Source organism: Gracilinanus agilis, chromosome X (assembly GCF_016433145.1).
Source record: "Gracilinanus agilis isolate LMUSP501 chromosome X, AgileGrace, whole genome shotgun sequence".
Lineage (NCBI taxonomy): Eukaryota > Metazoa > Chordata > Mammalia > Didelphimorphia > Didelphidae > Gracilinanus > Gracilinanus agilis.
This window is the reverse complement of record NC_058136.1, coordinates 29,778,860-29,800,857: the sequence shown is the minus strand read 5'-3', so window position 1 is coordinate 29,800,857 and position 21,998 is coordinate 29,778,860. Positions and strand designations below refer to the sequence as shown.

Sequence of the window (21,998 nt, the reverse complement as noted above, 5' to 3'; positions counted from 1 at the left end):
GGAGGAGGAGGTGGTGGAGGAGGAGGAGGAGGAGGAGGTGGTTGTTGTGGTTTCTGGAGAAGCCTTTGTCGAGCTTTCTCCCGGAGAGGGCTGAGGAGAGGCCTCTCTTTGGGTTCAATCTGGAACAGGCCAGGAGTGACTTTTCCCTTATTCTGTACTTCAGTTTGTGGGGTGATGGAAAGTAGAGGATTGTTCTCATTGGAAGTCTCATTTTGGTTGCTTATAATTGTCTTGTTCTGAGGGTTCACTTTGTTCAGCCATTTGTCAAGCTGCCACTTGTTGGTTGAAGGAGGCTCCGGCTGTGGATGGCAAAACAACACCAAATTAATTCGCCATTGAGTGGAAGGCACTTGGCTAAAGAAAATAGAATCATATATTCAATCATTGCATCACTTCCAAGGTTCCCTATAACACGTCACCATTACAGGTGAATTACTTCATTGTTCATTATTCCACTACAGTCCCAGGATTCTCATGCTGTCTACTCCCCTCCTTCCATGTCTTGGCTTATCTAGTTTCCTTGGTCTGCAATGACATTTCCTGTCCTGTCCATTCACCCAGGTGCCTTCAAGTCATCTTTTCCCGGCTGCCATGCTTCATGCAAAGCTCTGAGTTAATTCAGCCACTTTTTAACCTCTCTATTTTCTTTAGTACCATTCCTATTTCCTCTGTGAGCACATCTAGCTGGTAAACTTAAAAAGGGGTAGCTCTGCTCTCTTGATGGCAATAAGAATTTGATATAAGACATTTTTGCAGATCTTTTCACTTTTTAATCGGCTGTTGTCACTACAGTTTCATCCTTAAATATCCTCATGAAATCTTTGTGTAATGGGGTCTTGGGTCAAGCTGTTTGTAAGATGTTATTTTTTCTTTCCATCCATCATTTCTTACTTTTCTATGAGATAATACTGCTCTTATACTCCCATCATACTTTCATGAGTTTGACATGCCTAAGAAAATCCTGACCAAAGGCCAGCCTACTGATAGATAATGAACCCTTCCATATTTAGACTGGTACCTGGTTTGTAAACACAGTATTTATATATGACATATATATTACAAAATCTGACCTACACTTTAAAAAAGTATTTCCTACGGACTAAGACAGACCTCATGTAGTATCTAGGCCTCGTTTTGTATTATGGACACCTTTGGCTATCTGGTAAACCCAATGGACCTCTTTTCAAAACCATATTTTGAAGGCAATGCTCAACTGCAGTTAGAGGTTGGAGAAAATAAAGGCTTATTTTTTTCTATACAAGTTTTGTCAGTCTTAGAGAGTTACCTTGGACCCTGAGAGGTTAAGAGACTTGCCCGAGATCACACAGCCATACAGAGGAAGGCCTTGAACCCAAGTCCTTCTGACTCCAAAGCCAGTCCTCTAGCCACTAATAAAAAGAACTTCCATTTATATAATTTAAGTTTTATGGAGCACATTCCTCAAAATATTCCTTTCAGGTAGGTAGCCCAGGAAACTGGGGCCCAGAGAGATTAGGTCAATTGATCAAGAACACATAGCTAATTACAGAACCAAGTCTCTTGATTTGGAATCCAGTCTTCTTTCTACCATGCAAAGAAAAGAATGATTGAATGACTCAGTTGGAAGAAAAATGGAAAGGAGAAGAACCAACAGGGGTGTGGGAGTTGGCACCAACTAGCCCTTGCCCACTCGGTTGAACAGGGAGTCACCTACCTCTGGCGTGTTGCTCCGGGATTCCTCATTGCCCTCGCTGTCACTAGAAGAGCTCTCACTGTCAGAATCTGACTCTGAACTGCTGTCAGATTCACTAGAGCTTTCAGACCCCCCACTGGAGGGGATAACGACTGGCTCCGGGGCTGGCGGAACGGTCGGGCTGAAAGAGACAAGTGGCATTCTTGGGATTTTTCTCAGTAACATTCAATGAACATCACTCCCTGTCATTCAATAACTATTTATGGTATATACTTCCCATTTTCTTGGCTTTCAAAGGATAGAGGAGACATGCTCTGTGTCCTTTTGGAGTTTATCAGGTCATTGAGGATATAAGACATACATATGGAAACAGTGGCCTAAAAATGTCACTCACATTGTTTGCTAAGTAGGAGACACAGTTGCTAAAAGAGGTATAAATGGGTCTTTATACCAGACTATAAATTAGACTAGCTTCTATCTATGGATACTTAAAAAAAATTAAACCCTCACCTTCTGTCTTAGAGTCAATACTGTGTACTGGCTCCAAGGCAGAAGAGTGGTAAGGGCTAGGCAATGGGGGTCAAGTGACTTGCCCAGGGTCACACAGCTGGGAAGTGGCTGAGGTCATATTTGAACCCAGGACCTCCCGTCTCCAGGCCTGGCTCTCAATCCACTGAGCTGCCCAGCTGCCCCTATGGATATTTTTTGAAGTTGGATCTTTGGCATGTCTATGTATAAGATGACACTCCTCATTTGGGGGTTGGAAAAATGCTTGATATTTATTTAAAAAAAAAAAAGAAAAGTAAATAGATTTTCTTCTAGTGGCCTAATGTTTGCAAACCTAAAGACTTCCCTTTACTTTAAGGCTCACCAGCTCTTTGGAGAAGTTTCTCCAGAGAGATGAGAATAACAAGGCCTGAATAAGTAACATGATGGCAAGAAAGAAGCAGAGGCAGGATTCAAACCCAGGGCTCATCTGGCCCCACGGCATTACTCTTTCACAGCACCTACCATATAGGAGGCACTAACTAAATGCTTGAAACAGATCTTTTTACCTGATTTTTGAACACTGCAATAAGACAGTGTAATTAAAACTGGGTTTGCAGTAATGGTGCTAGAGGCATGGAAAAAGAAGGCAATACAATTTTCCTGGTTGTTTCAAATATTAATAAAGAAAGGTCGTTATGAGTTACTTTCAAATCAGCGACAGCCCAGAGTGGCTAGCTAGCAAGCATCTGATACTTGATACCATTATGATGGACGATGTTTGTCCCACATCTTTTCAAATTAATTCCTTAAAAAAAGCCCAATTCTGAATTTATCGCACCCGAAATAAAATGGGCATTTCTATATAAGGAGTAGAACTATACGTGAAACAGTGAATCTCTTTGATTCTATTTGTACTTTGAAAGCCATCAGTTTCTCTGATTCAGACCAGATTCAGTACTATCATTTGTTTGGCACTTAAATTTGGTTTCTATCTATTTCTCATCAATTCAGTCATCATCAAACAGGGACATTTGGGTATACAAAGAATAAAAGAGGATCATTCGTGAACTTGTTAGTTTGTAAAGTATATATTAAAAGTAAGATAAGAGTAACCAAACTGCCATGTTTGATTCTCTTGAACTGTTTCATTTCATTATCTATCTATCTGTGTATAACCCCTACCTCCAAATTGGAATCAATACTATGTATTGGTTCTGAGGCAGAAGAGCGGTAAAGGCTAGACAATGGGGGTTAAGTGACTTGCCCAGGGTCACCCAGCTAGGAAGTGTCTGAGGCCAGATTTGAACCCAGGACCTCCCATCTCTGGGTCTGGCCCTCAATCTACTGAGCCACCCAGCTGCCCCCTATATTTTTTAAAATTCATGCTTCTTCCCCTTTTTTGGTATCTTGCTTAATCCCTAACCTCTCTTCTAGCAAAGTATAGCCAGGTAAAACAAATCAACACGTCAGCCATGCCTGAAAATTATTTCACCTCTGGTCCACTGACTGTCTGCTAAGAATCGTCACTCATGTTTGTAGAAGGGCCACCAGTCTACCTAACAGGAATAAGCTTCCACTCAAGAAGTCCTCCCAAGTTGCTCAAATGTTTTTCATTTGCAACTATACTGTTACTGCATTTGATTTAAAATGAAACATTTTATACAGGGAATTTAATGTAATACAAGGAATTCCTTCTGACATATGGCCTATATTTGTTAGGGTTATCATACTTTCCCTACTTGCCCTGTTCTCCAGCCTTCATAAAAATTATGTTTTCTGTGTTCACTTTGTTATATGGTTAATGTTTCTATGCTCATGTATGTTGTATGTTTTTATATGTTTACAGGGTCATGGAGGGATTCTGATATAAATCGTATGGGCATTTAGAGAGGCATAGATATGGAGAACGTTAGAACTCAAAGGAACCTTAAAGATCAAAAGTCCCATCCCAGCATTGGCAGGGGAGGAAATCTGGTTCTGAAAGTTTAAGGAACTTTAAGGTCCAGAGTCTAAGGTCACACTGCAGTTTACTGACAGGACTGAGACTAGAAGCAAGGTGGCCTCATTCCTAGTCCAATCCTGTCTCCTCCAGGTGAGAACTCTTCGAGAACACATACCTTTTAAGGAACCGTCTCTAATGACAGATTTTAAATTTGTAAATCCCATCAAGCAAAATGTTTGATAATTGATACCATTCCCACCTCTGCCTTTAACGATAATCAATACTTCTTGACCAATTGTTCTCTGTTCCTCAAAGCAAATCAAACTCAGTGCTTGTGGACATGCAAATGATTCTGGGATTTTTTGCTTATACCCTTATTGATTTCTTTGATTGTGACTTTGCTTTCATCAGAAATGAGCCCCCCCCCCATCACTTTTACAGTAACTATTTCCCTCAAACCTACTCGGATCGTTCTGAAATGCTAGGCCAAGTTGAGCTTGAGAAAGATGCTTTAAGGGACACAGTGCTATCCTAACTCTTTCCCCCCAAGTTGAAGCATGCTTCCCTTCTCATCTTCTCATCACTTTCCTCATGCTGAAGGGCTATGTGGGTGGCCACTCTTGTTCCTTTTTCTTCTGACATCAAGCCCTGGGCTAAAGGAACCCTGAGGTATAATTAATGAGGAAGCTGGACTGAACCATGGAGAAATATGAGGCTTTCATTTGTTTCTTTAGCCTAAATTAGTCCATACCCCCCTTCCTTACCTCTCTTCTTCACCTAAACCTATTCTCTGAGATGGCAGTTCTGTGAGCTGGGAAGAAAGTCATCTTTACTGGTCAGGAAGGAATATAATCTCTTTAAAATCTACTGGATTCTAAATGCTTTCTCAGGCTGTGAGAAAATAGGTACACTGATGCCCTGTTGGTGGAGCTGTCGATTAGCCCAACTATTCTGGAAAGCAAGTAGGAACTATGCTCCTAAAAAACCCATTAAATTGTGCATTCTCTTTGACCCAATCATATGTTACTAGGTCTATACCTCAAAGAGATCAAGCAAAAGGAACTCTATGTACAAAAATATTCATAGTTATAAATTTTGTGGTACAAGGAACTGTCAATTGATGGTATGCCAACCAACTGGGGGATGGCTGAACAAGTTATGATAGCATATGAATGTGATGGAATATTACTGTCCTGGTTGATGAGGAGGTGATTTTAGAAAAACCTAGAAGACTTACATGAACCAATAAAAAGTGAAGTGAGAAGAGCCAGGAGAACAATTTATAAAATAGCTATGATATTGTAAAGACAAACAATCGTGAATGAACTTGGAACCCTATAGATCAGTGATGGCGAACCTATGGCATGAATGCCAAAGATGGTGGGCACATGGAACACCCTCCCTAAGGACATTTTTTCACATCACCCTGCTCCTCTGTCCATCAGTCCAATGGGAGCTCACAGGGGTTAAGGTGGGCAGCTCAGAAGAGGCAGAGCTGGAAAGAGGAGCAGGGCATTCAGGCAACTCTCCTCCCTCTTTACACATGCACTTCTCATCACCTGTCCCTCAGCCCAGCAGTCCAATGGGAGTGCTTCCTCCCTCCCCTGTCTGGAGTAAGGGTTAGGGGGTAGGGTGAAGCACTCAGTCTCTGAGGCGGGGCGGGGCTGGCACTCCATCTCTAAAAGGTTCACCATCACTGCTATAGATATATACAGATATAGGCATGGTCATCTATACATTTTTGTAACAGTTTTTGCTTTTCTTGATTTCTAAATGGGGGTGAGAGGAGGGGACTATAGGAGGGAAAGACGGTAGATCTTAATTTTTAAAAATAATTTAATTATAGAACGCAAACAAAAAATTTTCCTTTAGTTATTGTGAGGGTGTAGGAAGCCTTTCTATTAAATGTTCCTTCTGTTCCTTAAGAATTCTCTGTTATGCTTTCAAGTATACATTTCCTTTTATATAGTCAAAGCCCACTTTAAAACACTATCTGCTAAACTCAAATTCTTCTGTAATAGACACCAAGAGATTAAGAGTAGGCAGAATGAGAGAGTCCTAAAAATGCCTATTTTTACAAGTATTAATGTCAGTGTAGGCTTTTTTTTGCTCCACTGACAGATTAATAAATGTGCATTAAATATAATCAGTAGTTTCTTAGATTACTTATTTAATACTGGTGGACAAAGGAAATTAAACCAATCCTGTGGACTATGAGAAATGAAGACATCTGGCTTCAATTCACCATGCTAAGTGTGTGAATAAAAGACAGCCATTTTCTGAGTTCCTTAGAAGGACTATCATGCTGTGATAGAAGCTGAAGGCCAAGGAATAACCCAGATTGGGTTGCATGATCCTTCCATGAATATCAGTTTTGCGTGTTTTCATATACTTGCTAAATCAAGATATCAGTGATGCTGAAAACTACATATGTAATTACCAATTTATAATCTAAGGTACAATTATTTCAAACTTGAAAAAAAGTAGCCTTGCCGTGCGTCTCAAAATGATTTCTCAATGATCTTCTATTGCTAAAATCTCACATCTTATTCTTAGGCAAGAACTTAGGCAAAGTCAACTTTAAATACTGTCACACCAGATAAGCAGATGGATTATATTGCTTTTTGATACATCATTAGCCATGATTACGAGTAAAATTGGGATATGGACAGAAGTCAAGTTAATAAGCATTTATTAAGCGCATACTATATTCCAGGTACTGTGTCAAGTACTAGGGATGCAAAGAGAGACCAAAACTCCCCGTTTTCTAGGAGCTCATAGTCCACTTGGGGAGAGAGCATACGCTGCCCACATCCCTGAGAGCACACATATATTGGAGTATTGTTGAGTAGGCTCAGTGTATATGTGTAGGGAGATTTGGAGGGACTCGAATTCACAAAATTTGAAAAATGCATCATTAGTTGACTCACTGAAGGTGCTACTACTAATCGCCAAATTAAGGCTGAACTGTCTTACAATTGGCCTCTCCAAGGGATAGTGTTGTTCTATGCTTCCTTGGACTTATCAATATGGAGAGTCCCTCCAAAGGGTCATAATCCAGTTTTGATGGAATGAAGAAGCACTACGACATGGCACATATTTCAAAAGATCAAGGTGAGAAAGGGCTGGAAATGATTTAAGCATTTTATGAATTGAGTCAATATCCAGAGCAGTGGAATAAGGTGCCACTAGTCTTAATCTGACATCACTACATAACAGTGTATTTAATGATCATTGTTAACAGATGTAGAAACCTCCCAGCATGAATGGGGAATGTAGGTGATGGTGTGTTTAGAAGCTTTATAAATACTTTGTTAGCAAAGGAACTGTCTCAAAGACCCGATTATGCATTTAAAAGAGTTACCCAAAACCAATGTTTAAAAATGCATCTAATCCTTATGTAGATTTTGTCTTTAAAGGCCATGGCAAATGGTAGTCTGCATGAATGAAAGAAAGCACTGGCAGGCTAGTTCCACTTTCTGTGAACCAAAGCCCATGTTGAAGCTGACCCTACATGACTGACAGTTTTAATAAGTAATGAAGAGAATAATTAGAAGAAGCTGCTAGGAATTTAGATCAAGGTCAGAGTCTTCCAATAAACCAAATAGTTAACAGTAGCATATAAAGAAGTCCAAACGAATGAGGACTAAGACAAGGCCATTAGATTTGTTAATTAAGAGGTTATTAGGGATAGGTAGGTGGCTCAGTGGGGCCAGGCCTAGAGATGAGAGGTTCTGGGTTAAAATTTGACCTCAGATACTTCTTAGCTGCGTGACTCTGGGTAAGCCACTTCATCCAAGTTGCTTATCCCTTTTCACTCTTCTTGATACTAAGACAGAATGTAAGGATTCTTAAAAAGGTTATCAGTTACCTTTAAGAAACAATTTCAAGTGAAAGGTAGAAAGAATCCAGATTGCAATGGATTAAGGAATGAATAGGCGGTGAATAAATGGAGCCAGTGATATAGAGCTGCTTGTTGCTCTTGACAGGAACACCACACTCCCATGCGGCTAATACCACATTGCCTCATCCCCACTCAAACTTGTTCCCATTTTACCTTCTTCCAAGAAAGATGACCAGCTAAGATTGTCATACCTTGTTGACAAAAGAAATCCATCATCTAGTAAAAGCATTTTGGGGTTCTCTACTTGGCAGAATCATCTCAGTATATTTATGGTTCATTCAGTCCCATGAGATTTTTCATGGAGGTATTAGTAAATTCAATCACATGTCATGAAATACATGGCTCTATTTGTCTTATAGTATTACTCTATTGGAAATCCGAGGGTCCGCTAACAGTTGCCATCTTCTTGAAACTCACTTTATTCTTGGATTCTGCCTCATGACTGCTTACCATGAAACTTCCTTGCTTTAGAACCTATCGGGAATAATGCACTGTGACATGGCAAATCAAAATTCTTGGGCAACAGGGATTTTACAGACCTTTCTCTAACCTCCCCAACCTACTCAGACCATATTAGCTTCCACTTCTCCACTCCAGCCAGCATGGGCTCCTCACTCTCCCTGTGTCCATTATCATCAATCCCACCTTTTGCCAAGATTACTCTGGAATGCCCTCTCCCCTTTCCTCTGCTTATCTCAACACTGCTCCATCTTTCAAGGCCCAGTTCATTGATGATAACTGCTCTGATCCCTCTAGGATAGAATGAGATGAAGTAAATAGAGTATTTTGTAAACTGTAGAGTACTATCAAAATGTAGGCTAATATTAAGATGTAGTGACCCCTCCCATTTCTGAAGGCCTATTGTATTAGCACTGCCCCATGGAAGGAAGAGGCCCAATTGTTCTTGAATCCCATCATGTGTGTTATGGCTCTTTGGTTACATTATTAGGTCCTAGAGGGAAAGAACCGTAGCTATCTTTCTGTTGTATTGCCAAGAGTACAAGTTCTGACCCTTCTACTTCTCCAACCAGCCTGATATTTTCTCCAGTATCTCTTTCACAGACTATTTTCTTCTCTCTCCTCTTGGCCCTGAGCTGTTGCTATTTGTAAGGCTCCGGACCTCAAAAGGAACCTTGTTTTTCCTTCTCCATTCCTGCTTCCAAGAACTAAGGCACTCCTTCCTATCTCTAACCATCATCTTTCTGCAGAAAAAACCCAGCCCAAACCATAGCAGCATCACACAGAACCTTTCTCCCAAGCTTTAATCTCACTAATTGCTAGACTCATTCTTGAATTTTATCTCAAATTATTAGAGCATTAATGTCTATGGCAGTGAAAATCTTCTCTCTCTCTTCTCATCTATGTTTCTCTCAGTCCTTTCTGAAATGAAATCTTTCTCTGACTCCCATTCCAATATGTCCTCATTCATTGATAACAGACTTTTCTTTATCCTAAATTTCTTTTCCGTCTCCTTGCACTCAGGGAAACTAGGCCTTTCGCAAAAAGCACTTCATCCCTGGCCCCTCTCTGTAGTACTGGCTGAATCTTCTCTAGTGACCACCAAAGAACTGGGCTGGGCCTGAAGGAGCAATAGTTAGACTTCTTATGCACACTTCCAAACTATCCCTTTGTCACCATCACTGAATAATCCTTTGTGGCTCTTCTCCATCCACCTTTATCACATAGTCAGACTATGTATTGCAGCCATATACTGACCTCCAGGTAAATCTCTTTCCTTTTTGAAGATGTAGCCTAGGACATCCCAACAGCTTGGGACCAAGAGAAGAGAGAGGAAAGTAGTCCATAATAGAGATATTGGAGGAGATAACAGGCTGGGAGAGTCAGGGCCTGTAGTCTTGGGAATGTAACATCTAACTATTTGCCTGTGGAAGAATTTTCCACCTTTCAACTGGTTGCTTTGCCCTTGTCTATCACATTTTTTCTACTAAGTTCCCAGAAAATGTGGTTTCTTATTTTTAAAACAATGTCAACATGTTCATGGGTCATGCAGCTTGCACACATGAATGACTAGGAATAACAAATGGTAGAAGCCATGGTAAAAATATTATCTTAAATGGCACATCCTCTTCCTCACTGGAATGATGATTTTTATTTAAATAATAGGTGAAATTCCTATTTCCTATTATTTCAATATTATCATCAGGGCACAATCTACTTCCTCCAGTTGATGATTTTTCTGGTGGTACAACTCAGTGCCTGATGGAAGAAAAATATTCAATCAATTTGGCATTAAATCCTAGCTTGGAGAACTCCTGTAAAGGCCAGCTGTGTATCATGGAGACCATGGACATGGCTAATTAGGACATAACCATGCACCAAGAGCTTGAATGTGCTCCTTTCCATGATAAATTGACTTGAAAATCATCTCCAACGTTTTGCTATAAATCACAACGACTATTAATAAAAAAAACCCCTACAAAATCTCCTCCTATCCATAGCCTGACCATGTCATCTTTAAACATGATATCTTAAATCTTCTTAATGTAGATACCATCTAATTCCAAAAAAAATTGCCATTTTCAACAGTACTTCCTATACGTGCTATTTTGAATGACAGCAAAGGAAATACTGGATCTTGAATCCTGGAACTTTATCAGCCTAAAAATCTTGCCTTGCAGCTAATATTCTCCCTTCTCATCAACACTAAATTTTATTTTTTATCTGAAAACTTTTAATTAATTAATTAATTGAGAATATTTTCTCATGATTACATAATTCATGTTCTTTCCCTCCTCTCCTCCCACCCTCCTCCCATAGCCAATGAGCAATTCCAATGGGTTTTACATGTGTTATTGATCGAGACCTATGTCCATATTATTAATATTTGCATCAGGGTGATCGTTTAGAGTCTATATCCCCAATCATATCCCCATCAACCCATGTGATCAAACAGTTGTTTTACTTCTGTGTTTCTACTCCCACAGTTCTTTCTCTGGATGTGAATAGCTCGTCAACACTAAATTAACGGGGGTCAAGTGTGAGTGAGAAGAGTTGAAGAACTCCCATGCACTCAGGGAACTGGTTTAATCCTTAACTCACCTTTGACTTCAAAATGAAAAAAAAAGTCATACTAGCTGCCAGTAATAAGCCAGCTCAAGCAGGAAGTACCTTCTACATGTATTCTAGCATGCTCTATTCAAAGGACAGGATCCCTCCCCATTTTCATCTAGATCAAGAGAGAGAGTAAAGTCAATCTCTACGTTCAGAAAGAAGATAGAGGCACTTCGCATCTAAGCCAGAAAGAAATGGAAACAAATCCACACATTTTCTGAGAGTCGGGCTTATAATTTTGAATATGGGGACATTTTTGTCATTAAGCTAGGGAAAGAATTGGGCTTATGATTTGAGGTTTTCATTTTATAAGATTATTCACTTACAAAAATGAATAATATAGAAACATATTTTGTGTGACAATATAAGTATAACTCAGATTAAATTGTCAGCTCCAGGAGGGGAGAGTGAAGAAAGGAGGGAGACAATACGGATAATATAACTTCTGAAAACTCATGTGGAAATTTGTTATTAAAAAAGAAAAAAGAAAAACAACTGTACAATAACTTAAGTCTTATAAATGCTTTCACATCTAAGAAATGTCATATGCTAATTTCTCATTTAAGTTGTTGTTTACTGGATAATATTCATGTTAACTAAATTCAGGTTTTGACCATACATTACTAGCTGTGTGACCCTGGGTAAGATATTCAACTTCTTGGAGCCTCAGTTTCCTTACCTGTAAAATGGGGACATAATATTTGCACCAATTCACTGTGTTATTGTGAGAAAAATATTTTGTAAATCTTAAAATCTTATTCAAACATGAAACAATGGTTGTTGCTATTGTTGTTGTTACAAAACACAGATAAACATATAGTTTTATTTGAGCCAGAATTGATGTAGCAAAATTTACCATTACATTCCCTTTGCATACTTAAGGGTTAATTAGTGAGTTAATGAATGAAGAATACATTTGTATAGTACTTGCTCGTGCCAGGCACTGTGTTAAGCAGCAAGGCTACCTAGCTAGGTGATGGCTGCCATCAATTAGCTCTCCTTCTTATAGGTGAGTGGTTCATAGTGGGCCAGAGTGAGTGGTGACACATAGGGGTGTGGTGACTAGGGAGGGATGGAGTCACAAGAGGGGTGAATGGAGCCATTAAGCAATGGTTTGAGGTGCTCTTTCTATCCAGAAGCAATGAGAGTATCAATGTGATCTGCATTTCTGAAGCAGGGCGTAGAGTGATGGAGGAGGCAGGAGAGGGCAAGAAGACCATGTAGGGTAGTAGCTGGAGCTGGTTAGATAGAGTTTGCTATCAATGTGGCCCTAGTTGGGTTGGCCTGGAAGGGCAAAGCAGCCAATGATGCTGCGTAGAAGATTATAGCAAGGTCGTGGGACCAAGAAAGTGAAAAGAAAGTTCTTTTTATGTTTACAGACCCTGTCTCATCAAACATTCACAAGGAAGGCTATCTCAGCCCTTTGGAGTCAGTAGGGGAGCTCTTCAAAGACAATGGCTGCTGCCAGTTGGTGGCACACGCTAGATCCATTTCCAACAGAGGAGCTGGGATTCACTTCAAATAGAACTCATCCTAGTTTAGATTGGTGTCTCTGAGATTCTTGGTTCTTTCATTTTCACTGAAGGAAAGGATAATATGAATAAGCTGACATTTGTGTAACTTTTTAAAGTTTGCAAAATACTTGCATTAGTAGTCTTTTTTTTTATTCTGACCCTCCTTCTAAAAGTCTTCTCCTTGGATGTATAATGGTAATGCCCATTTAAAAGCTGTGTAAAATATCACCGATTTTGGAGGTGAGCCATCAAGCTTTAGTGACGCTCTCATTTTTCAGAATTTAGTTGTTTTGTTAGGAAGTAAAAAATAAAAATAAAAAATATATTCTAAGCATTTTTGACCCCTCTCCCGGGAATCAGGTGTATAGAAAACAAAAGTAAATCAAATGTTATGGGAATTCCTAGAATACAGGGTGTCCCAAATGCCTTCATGCAGCTTTAAATGGCTTTAAATGCACTAGGACTTTTGGGACGCGCTGCATATCTAATAGGGATAATATCCCAAACTGATTTTTTTCTTTCATTGTGAAATGGCAAAAGGTGTCCTAACTGCTCATTGGCTATGGGAGGGGTAGGGGAGGAGGGGAGGGAAAGAACATGAATCATGTAACCATGGAAAAATATTCTAAATCAATTAATTAAATAAAAATTTTCAAATAAAAAAAGGTCCCAACACCACTGAGGGTATACTTGCACGGCATCGATTTTGTTGTAATAGAATTAAAAGGCAATGATACTATCTATGCCTTATGAGGAAGAGACTTTTATTAGATTCTTTTCTTCAATGTATTTTGTGGTGGTGGTTGTTAGTGAATTGCTGAATAGTACATAATAATGGAGCTAGGAGGGAAGACAAAATCAACTTTGATTCCATGGCTTGACTTTGCTTTAATACCATGGTTTCCCCATGGTGGTTTATTAATTTATTGGTCTGATAGTTTTTATGAGTTGTGATTCAACATAGGTCTTCTCCTAATATTGAGTTTTATAAAGATATGGAGAATGTAATATAAGTCAGATACAATTATTTTTATGTGCCATGTCGGCAATACTGTAAATATGGGGACAGGAGGCAAAGCTGCTTAGCAAAATGATCTTAATATCCAAGGCAGTGTGAAAATGGAGAAGGAATCCATAATGACAACTAAGATTAGCCATTTGCTCTCTAACCTTATTTACAGAAGCAATCAGAGGTATTCAGGTCGAGTTAATGACCCTGTCTCCAATTAATTCAATTGTTTACAAACAACACTGATGCAGTAGCTGTCTCCCATTCTGCCACCCAGGCTCAGAGGGAATACATAAGACTCCATTAAAAGTGACAATAACAATGCATTTCTTACTGAACCACTATTGTATTATAAATAAATTCCTGATGTTAAATTATGCTCCACGCTTTAACAGAAATTCAATTACGGAAATAATAAAAAGACCATGTATTTGCCAAGCGCTTGGACGGTAATTTGGCTGCTTAGTTACCAGCAGTTGGCTGTTTTGCAATTTCTTCTTTGCAGAGTATTTTTTTTTGAATAAATGCCAGCCTTTTTCATACACATTTTATGAACAAGTTGCAAAATGAAATTTTGAGCTTTTGAATCCAATTATGAAAGACATAACTAAATCTATTATTGAAAAAAAAAGTCATACAAGCCCTTGCCACCGTTGTTGGGAACCGTAGGGTAATTGAGGTAAGCACAGGTGCTGCTCATTATGGGCCATTGTGCGCCATCTGAATTCTGGGAACTGTGGAATTCAGATGGTTTCCACTCTGTTTGTGTGAATAACAAACAGGCATGATTCGGAGGTTGTTTGTACAAGCTTGTACACAGCTCATTTGGGACTCCTAAGACACCTGCTTACCCTTTTGAAGCCAAAACAGTATCATTTATGTGCTGGCTATCCTTGCTATGACAGTTCTGTAGAAGCAACATATTTTATATGCTCCCTCCATCCTGTCCACCCCCTGCCCAACCCCTCTATCACATCCACTGCCTTCAGGCTGCTATCAGTGAAAGAAATAGTAGGAAAACAAATCAAAGATGGAACAATTATCTACTGCGATGGGACCCAGGGAGCTCTGAAGCAGCTTTTGACTTGATACGATTCTGACTATTTGGAAAAAACAGGACCCACTTTTCCCTTATTGTCTTTAGATGTGTCATATGGAGGTGAAAGAAAACAAATTTCCATCTACAAAGACCCTCGAGTCCTGCTGTCAGAACACACATGAAGAGCGGGGGCTTCCTTTTATACCCTGATGGGCCACTAGTACAGACTCTGTGTGGAGGCCATTGGAGCATACGAGTCCTATGTCTTTGAGCATCACATGCAACCCATAGCATTTTCTCACTTTGATTCCATTTTTCCACGATTTTATCTGTAACACATTTTGCAACACAGGAAAGACCAGTCTGGTTCTTGTTTGGCGAGCTAGTTCCATCTAGAATGATACCACCTTGGGAATGATGGCAGTTGGCACCAGGAATTCCACTCGACACAGAAAACTAAGCCTGGTTTCCTTTATGCTTCTTTCTTGAGTTTTTCAAATGTTATGTTTACAAAACTCAGGGGCAGTGTGTGTTCCAACTGTATTTTCCTATGGATGGGGAAGTAAGTCAAAGAGAAGGGGAATAATAATGAAAATCAAGACAGAAAATTATAGAGAAAGGGTCTGGGAGTAGGAAAAAAGTCTATAAAAGAAATGCTGCAATTTACTTGCAGGATTTATGTATCTGGGAATATCATTCTTCCAGTTTACCAAATATTGTATTGCAATGTCCAGAGTCCTGCGGAAGCCTTGCATTAATGAAGAGCAGTCAATGACAAGTCCATTTGGAAAAGTATGATAGAATATTATGTGGAGTAATCCAGACTTAATTTGTAACACTGCTATTTACCTTATAGACCTTGGAGAGTTATAGATGTGGCAATGACTAATAAATCCAATAAAAATACAAATCAAGCAAAGTAAGTTCTGGTATGTTCGGAATGAAATATGACTAATGTAGCTTGCCAGTACTTGAAAGAAAGAATATTGGAATTGCACTTCTCCCCCTTATCATTATCACAGAAAGAGTAAGGTAAAGTTATGCAGGAATATAAATAATTTGGAAACCCTCATAGACAATATTCTAGTGTGTGCCTCATTTGCACTTAAAAAAGCTGCCCTTCAGACCTTATGTACTTTTAAGATTTATCTGAAAGATACATGAAGAAGACTTCCAGCCAAAAATGTACATATTTAATGGAATTAGATCTCTAGGCAAGGGAATGTCAGAAGAAAGGAGAAATAAGAGAGAAAATACAAGGTGCTCCTTTCTTATGCTTTCTTGCTTTGATAAATATCTTCTGGGATGTCATTTACTAGAAAGTCATGGTTCTACAAAAAGAAAAAATGGAGTATAAAAGATAATGTATTGCTGAAATGAGTTGCTATTTTCATATTTCCCTTGGAATATTTTTTGTCAGCTGGGGACCTTGATGATGGTTGTCTTTATGGCATGATAGTTGAAAACCTGGGAACAGTTGTGAAATACTCAAATTCTAGACAAGCATCTGTGGCCTGGTAGCAGGTGAAAGCCAGAGGTAATCACCTATTAAAGCCCAGGACAAAGTAGGCAGCATGATGGAGGAGGACCTAGCTTATTTAAAGACTAGAATTGAAAGTACCACTCTTTTCAGCCTTCCCTGGCTATCCTTACGTATCAACTAGGACACATATGATGGAACAGGCTCCCTTTCTCCCATTAGTGTCCAAATCCTGGGTGATTAGCTGCCTCCTACAAGGAAAAGCAATTACAAATATCTGTGCATGTATTTTACTTCCGTCTTTCACTCTTAGAGTGAGAAACAAAGGTTAGTTTAACAGCCTGGGCCCTTCACACAGTGGGAGGTTAATCAGCACTGGCCAAATTGACAACAGTTAGCAAATAGTGATTATGTATGTTAACATGAGAGCACAGAGCAGGGGAAAGAATGTTGGATTTAGAGGCAGAAAAAGTGGGCTGAAATCCCGGCTTTTCTTGATTGCTACCTGGGTGACCCAGAACAAGGTATTTATTTTTCGGGGGGTCTCCATTTCTTTTGTCCAGCTAAAGAATTTTCAATTATATGAAAAGAGATTTGCTCATTAGTAACAAATGGAGAGAAATCTTCTCTTACTAATGGTGTTTGGACTAGATGACCTTGAAGGGCTCTTTCACTCCTAAACTTTCTGACTTTTTAATTTTGGATTGTGATCAGCTGTCAGCTGCTTAGTCCCCATTCTTCCTTTTCTCCATCTGTACCCTGCCTATTTTCATGAACCCTAACGTGCTCCAGGTAGAAAATCAACTCATCAATTGGGCATGTAGCTGAGAGATCCCTAGAGAGTAAAATCAACTAAAATCGAATTGAAACAACTTGAGCAAAGAATCAGAATATCAAATAAATCCCCGTAATTCATCAGTGTTTCTGCATAGTATCAATGATACTCAGCACATAGAGATAAAAGTAAAGAATTACCAATTACATGAGAAATTTACATATGAAGACACACACACAAACTGTATAAATGCAAGTAAAAAAACAATTTACAGAGATTAAGATGCACCTAAATACTTGGAGAAATATTCACTGCTCTTGGGCAGGCAGAACCCAACTGAAAATGAGGACACTATCTAGATTATTTATACAGTGTCATTCCAAAAGATTACTTTTATATCTAGAAAAATTTTCATTTAGAAATTCATTCTCCTTCTAGCCCACAGCCATCATCTGGAGAAGGCACCTACCAAATGCTACCCACAGAGCAAGCAAACTAGCCTAGCAAGGCATCCTGAGAGAGAGACAGGGCACAGCATGTGCCAGGCAAGTCAGATGATCCCCATCTCCCCTTGGACTCTAGACACAGCCCAGTGCCTTCAATCGTCATCCTGGCAAGAAAGCCTCGTAGAGATGCAGCCTGGGAATTGCTCCTATAGGGCTTTCTACAGAGTCACTGAAGATTCAGCAAAAAACAAATCATGTCACCAAAGTCCTTGGCAGGGTATGGCGATTCAACTTCAGAAAGTGCCTTGATTTTATCAGTGGAAATGAAATGTTTAAAAAAAATATTACTATCTACTTTCCTGCTGCATTTTTAGGACTATGGCTACAACTGAGTTGCAGGCAAAACCTCCCATCTGTGTAGTATCCCCCTTGAGAGTAGAAACTGTCTTCCTTTTTTTTTTATTCCAAGCACTTAGCACAATGGTTTGCATAAAGTAAGCAGTTAATAAATGCATTTTTACTGACCAACAAAAGGTCAAAAATCTCAAGGGAAATAATGAACAAAGTGGGATGGATGGATGAAGCCTAGCAGTAGTAGGTATGAAACTGTACTACAAAATAACAATCATCCCAAATGATTTGTTACTGGTTAAAAAATAAAGAGGTTAATCAGTGGGATAGATGAGTTATACGTAAACTACCTTAGTAACCCATTTAGAGTTAAATTCAACTAAAGACTCCAATTACTGGAACAAGAACTCACTATTTAACCAAAATTGGTAAGGAAAGTGAAAAAGGAGCATAGGAGAAATTGGATTTAGCCCATTGTCTCACAGTATATAAGATTAACTGCAAATGGAAATACCACTTAGATATTCCCTAACAAGAAAATTAGGAAATTAAGGAAGAGATTTATTGTCAGACTATGAAAAACAGTAGGTCATGGAAGATAAAATGGATTATTGTGATCATATGAAATAATTTCTTTTTCCCATACAAAATTAATAAAGTTGAGATGAGAAAGAAAACAGGTATATGGGGAAAATATTAAAATATTTGAATAAAGTTTCCATGACAAAGTTGTTCTATTTGATATAGATTAACTGATTTTAATTTAAAAGAATAAGTGATTTTGTAGTTGGTAAATGATCAAAGGATACAAATAGGTAATTCTCAAGGGAAAAAATACAAGTTGTCTATAGTCATAGGCAAAAATATTGCAAAAATCAGTAACACCTAGAAAAAACTGAAATATTTCTAGGGTTCCACTCCAAAACCATCAGACTAGCAATGCTGTCAAGAAGGGAACATGAGAGATGTTGGGTGAGCAGCAGATAAAAAGGTACATTAAAAGTGGAGCGTTATAAATTAGTGCAGTCATTATGGAAAGCTTTTTGGTAGTATGTTCACAAAATACACTAAATGTCACAACCCTGACTCATACCACTACTAGACCTATGTTTCAAAGAGATAAAAAAAATAGGAAAAGGATTTATTTGTATAAAAAAGATCTATAGGAGCTGTTTTTGTGGTGGTACAGATCTGGAAAGTAGAGGTAGCTAAAGAAAGTAGAGGTAGGGAGTGAAAATAAATTCAGTGAAGAATATAGAGGAAACATTTCCATTTGTGAGCTAGATTGTGAGGTCCTGGAGGGCAGGGGCTGTCTTTTTACCATTTTGTATCCTTGGTACTTAGGATAGTTAGTGCTTAGCATCTAGCAGGCACTTGTAAATGTTTATTGATTAAGTGACTGATTTAAATCAGGATTTTGGTTAAGGTTTTGACTAAGTTATGTTTAAGGGGTCTTTAATACCAACTATATAAGTTTAAACCCATTTAAAATATGATTAATTATTTTATATAAATGAAGAATGGATATATTTTTAGTATCCCATAAGAGCTTTATAAAGGTCTTATGGCATGAGGCAATTATAGAGAAATGATAACTTATAAACAAATACAAAATAAGCAGAAATACTCAACACATACTTTATAAATTACAACATAATGAAAATAGCAGTCAGAAGCAATAAAGTAAAGGAGACAGAAACAGATCCAAATGGAAAAGGCTCCCCCCAAATTATTGATCTAATAAGAATAGGAGCTATTTTTTTAAAGACAAAAACAACAAAATAATAATAAAATAGATAAATCCTTGGTTAATTTTATTTTAAAAAAGAAAGAAAACAAAATGACCAGTTATCAAAAATGAAAAGGGTGAATTTCCCACCAATTAAGAGGCAATGAAAACAGTTATTCATTGCTATTTTACTCAATTGAATGATTAAAAATCTGACAATCTAGGCAAAATAGATGATTATTTGAAATAATATAAATTGCCCAGATTGACACTGACAGAAGAGGAAATGAAAGAGTTAAATGTTCCTATCTCAGAAAGAGACATCAATGAATTCCATAAGAACAAATCCACTGTCAGAGAAAGAACTGATGGAGTCTAAATGCAGGTCCAAGCATATCATTTTTCATTTGATTTTCTTCATGGATGTGTGTGTGTGTGTGTGTTTGTATGATACGTCTTCTTTCTCACCATGACAAATATAGAAATATATTTAGCATGATAGCAGATGTATAGCATATGTCAAATTTCTTACCATCTCAGGGAAGGGGGAAGGGAGAAGGGAATTTGCGGTTCAAAATGCTAGAAAAAAAAGTTGAACATTGTTTTTACATGTCATTGGGAAATGATAAAATATTACCGAACAAAAAAATTCTAAGTCATTAATAATTGGAAAAACGCAAATCCCAAGAATGGTTTATCCCACACTTAGAGAATTGATAGAGTTGACAAAAAGAGGAGACTATATTGGAGTATATGGAAAGAAAGGGTCATTAATTCACTCTTGATGGAGCTTGGATTTGGTTTAACTATTCTGAAAGACTATGTGAAATCATACCAAGAAAAGTACAAAATGTCCATAGCCTTTGAATATGTGATACTAACAGTAAATTCCTCAAGAAGAAGATGGCACAAACTGGGATGGTAGTAAGGAAAGAGAGAGTTAAAATTATCCCCTTTCTAAATTCTACTTTATTTAAAGGTCATTAAAAGAAGACTCAAGATGTTGAATGATGTGGGGAGAGTAGAGTCGAGTCATCAATGGGGTCATGGATTTGGAGAGGGAAGTGATCTTGGAGAGTATGTGCTACAACTAAATCATTAATTGAACTAATCTTCTTGCTTCAATAAGGCATCTAAGTTGTTTTTGTGTCATGGATCCCTTTGGGCAGTTAAGGGAATGCAAAAGAGTTATCCTCAGAATTATATCAAAATACAAAGTATTGCAAAGTAAATAAATTATATTTAAGTACTTTTATCAAGTTTTTAAATATTGTGATTGTGGAATGTATTGTTGCATAATATGATAGAAATCTGTTTCAAGGTAGGATGCTTTTTATTTGTTTATAGCAATTTTTGTGAAATGGAGAGATGATCCTTTCCTTGGAGAATAAATTGTGATTTGGTTCTAAGAAGGTATATCTGTTCCTTACTTTCTTTAGAAGTTTTACTTTGGTTTTCTAATTATACCTAGAATTCTTAACCTTTTTTATTTTACAAATTATTTTATTGTAGAACAAATTGTTATTTGGTTACTTGTCTTAGAAGGTTAACTTTGTTATTTTTTTTCACTGTGCTTGGAATTCTCTCTACATATTTAATAGCAATTGACTGTTGGCATCCTTAACTCCTTTCATACTTTCAAGTTTCAATTCAGATGGAGATTGATGGTGGTCTTTGGCAACAAACTGGCTGTGGCTCACACTGTAGAGAAGGGTTCTTAGAAAGCAGAGGAGGTTGGAAGTTGTGAGTTCAAAGCTCAGTGGCAGATGCACAGAGTCAGGGAAGAGAAGCCTACTCTAGTAACGTGCACCTGATACCCTAGCATTCTTATCTTAATATCTTAATTTGCAGCACACACACACACGGCAGCTGGGGAAGTGTTTGTCTTAGTGTGGTAACAATTTGTCTTGGATTTTTAAATCATTCCTTTCAAATGGCACACATGTCTTTCACAAAAATGTAAGTATTGTATTCACCTGTATAAAACAGTGTGAAGGCCATTGCCTTATGGCTTTTGTTTGTTAATTCCCGGTGGTCTTAGACTGTCTTTCTTGTTCTTGTGTGTTCACTATATTTTCTTACCTATTATGGGCTGAAGTCAATAAGAGCTTTTCAACCACATTTTCCTGTCTTTCTACAGCTTGAAGGGATGAACTGCCTCCTATGAAATCAGTGCAAAGAAATTCACCAATAGTCTTAGGCCCATGTAATACATACATACATACACACATATATATTCATACACACGCATAATGGATAAGTGGCTGATGAAAATTGTTTCATCAAATCGTACTTAAACCTTTGCCTGATGCTTGAGTATGAGTTAATCAGCCCAACTGCTAATGAATTTTCATTATTGAATCACCAGCATTTTGAGACCGAACTTTCTGGAACTCACTCTTGAATGAGGAGGAAGACCCTTATCCTTCCTGATGTCTTAGAGTTTCACTATGGAGAGTTCAGAGCAATTGTTGTAGGTGAGAATAGTGCCTTAGGTTGGACAGTTGGACTTTGGGGCATTTCATTTCATCCCCTGAGCTTTTAAATTTTGCCAGAGACAATTGTTTTTGAAAAAA

At 38.2% G+C, this 21,998-nt stretch overlaps 1 protein-coding gene across 1 annotated transcript in view; it reads right to left on the bottom strand.

The window, feature by feature from the left end:
* AFF2 (AF4/FMR2 family member 2) overlaps window positions 1-21,998 on the bottom strand; it is a 365,980-nt gene that overhangs the window by 40,598 nt on the left and 303,384 nt on the right. The window contains exons 9-10 of the mRNA XM_044682529.1: window positions 21,505-21,594; window positions 1,694-1,853 (exon numbers count right to left, since the gene is read on the bottom strand). Coding sequence (XP_044538464.1) covers window positions 1,694-1,853; window positions 21,505-21,594 — 250 coding nt within the window. The remainder of the gene's footprint in view (window positions 1-1,693; window positions 1,854-21,504; window positions 21,595-21,998) is intronic.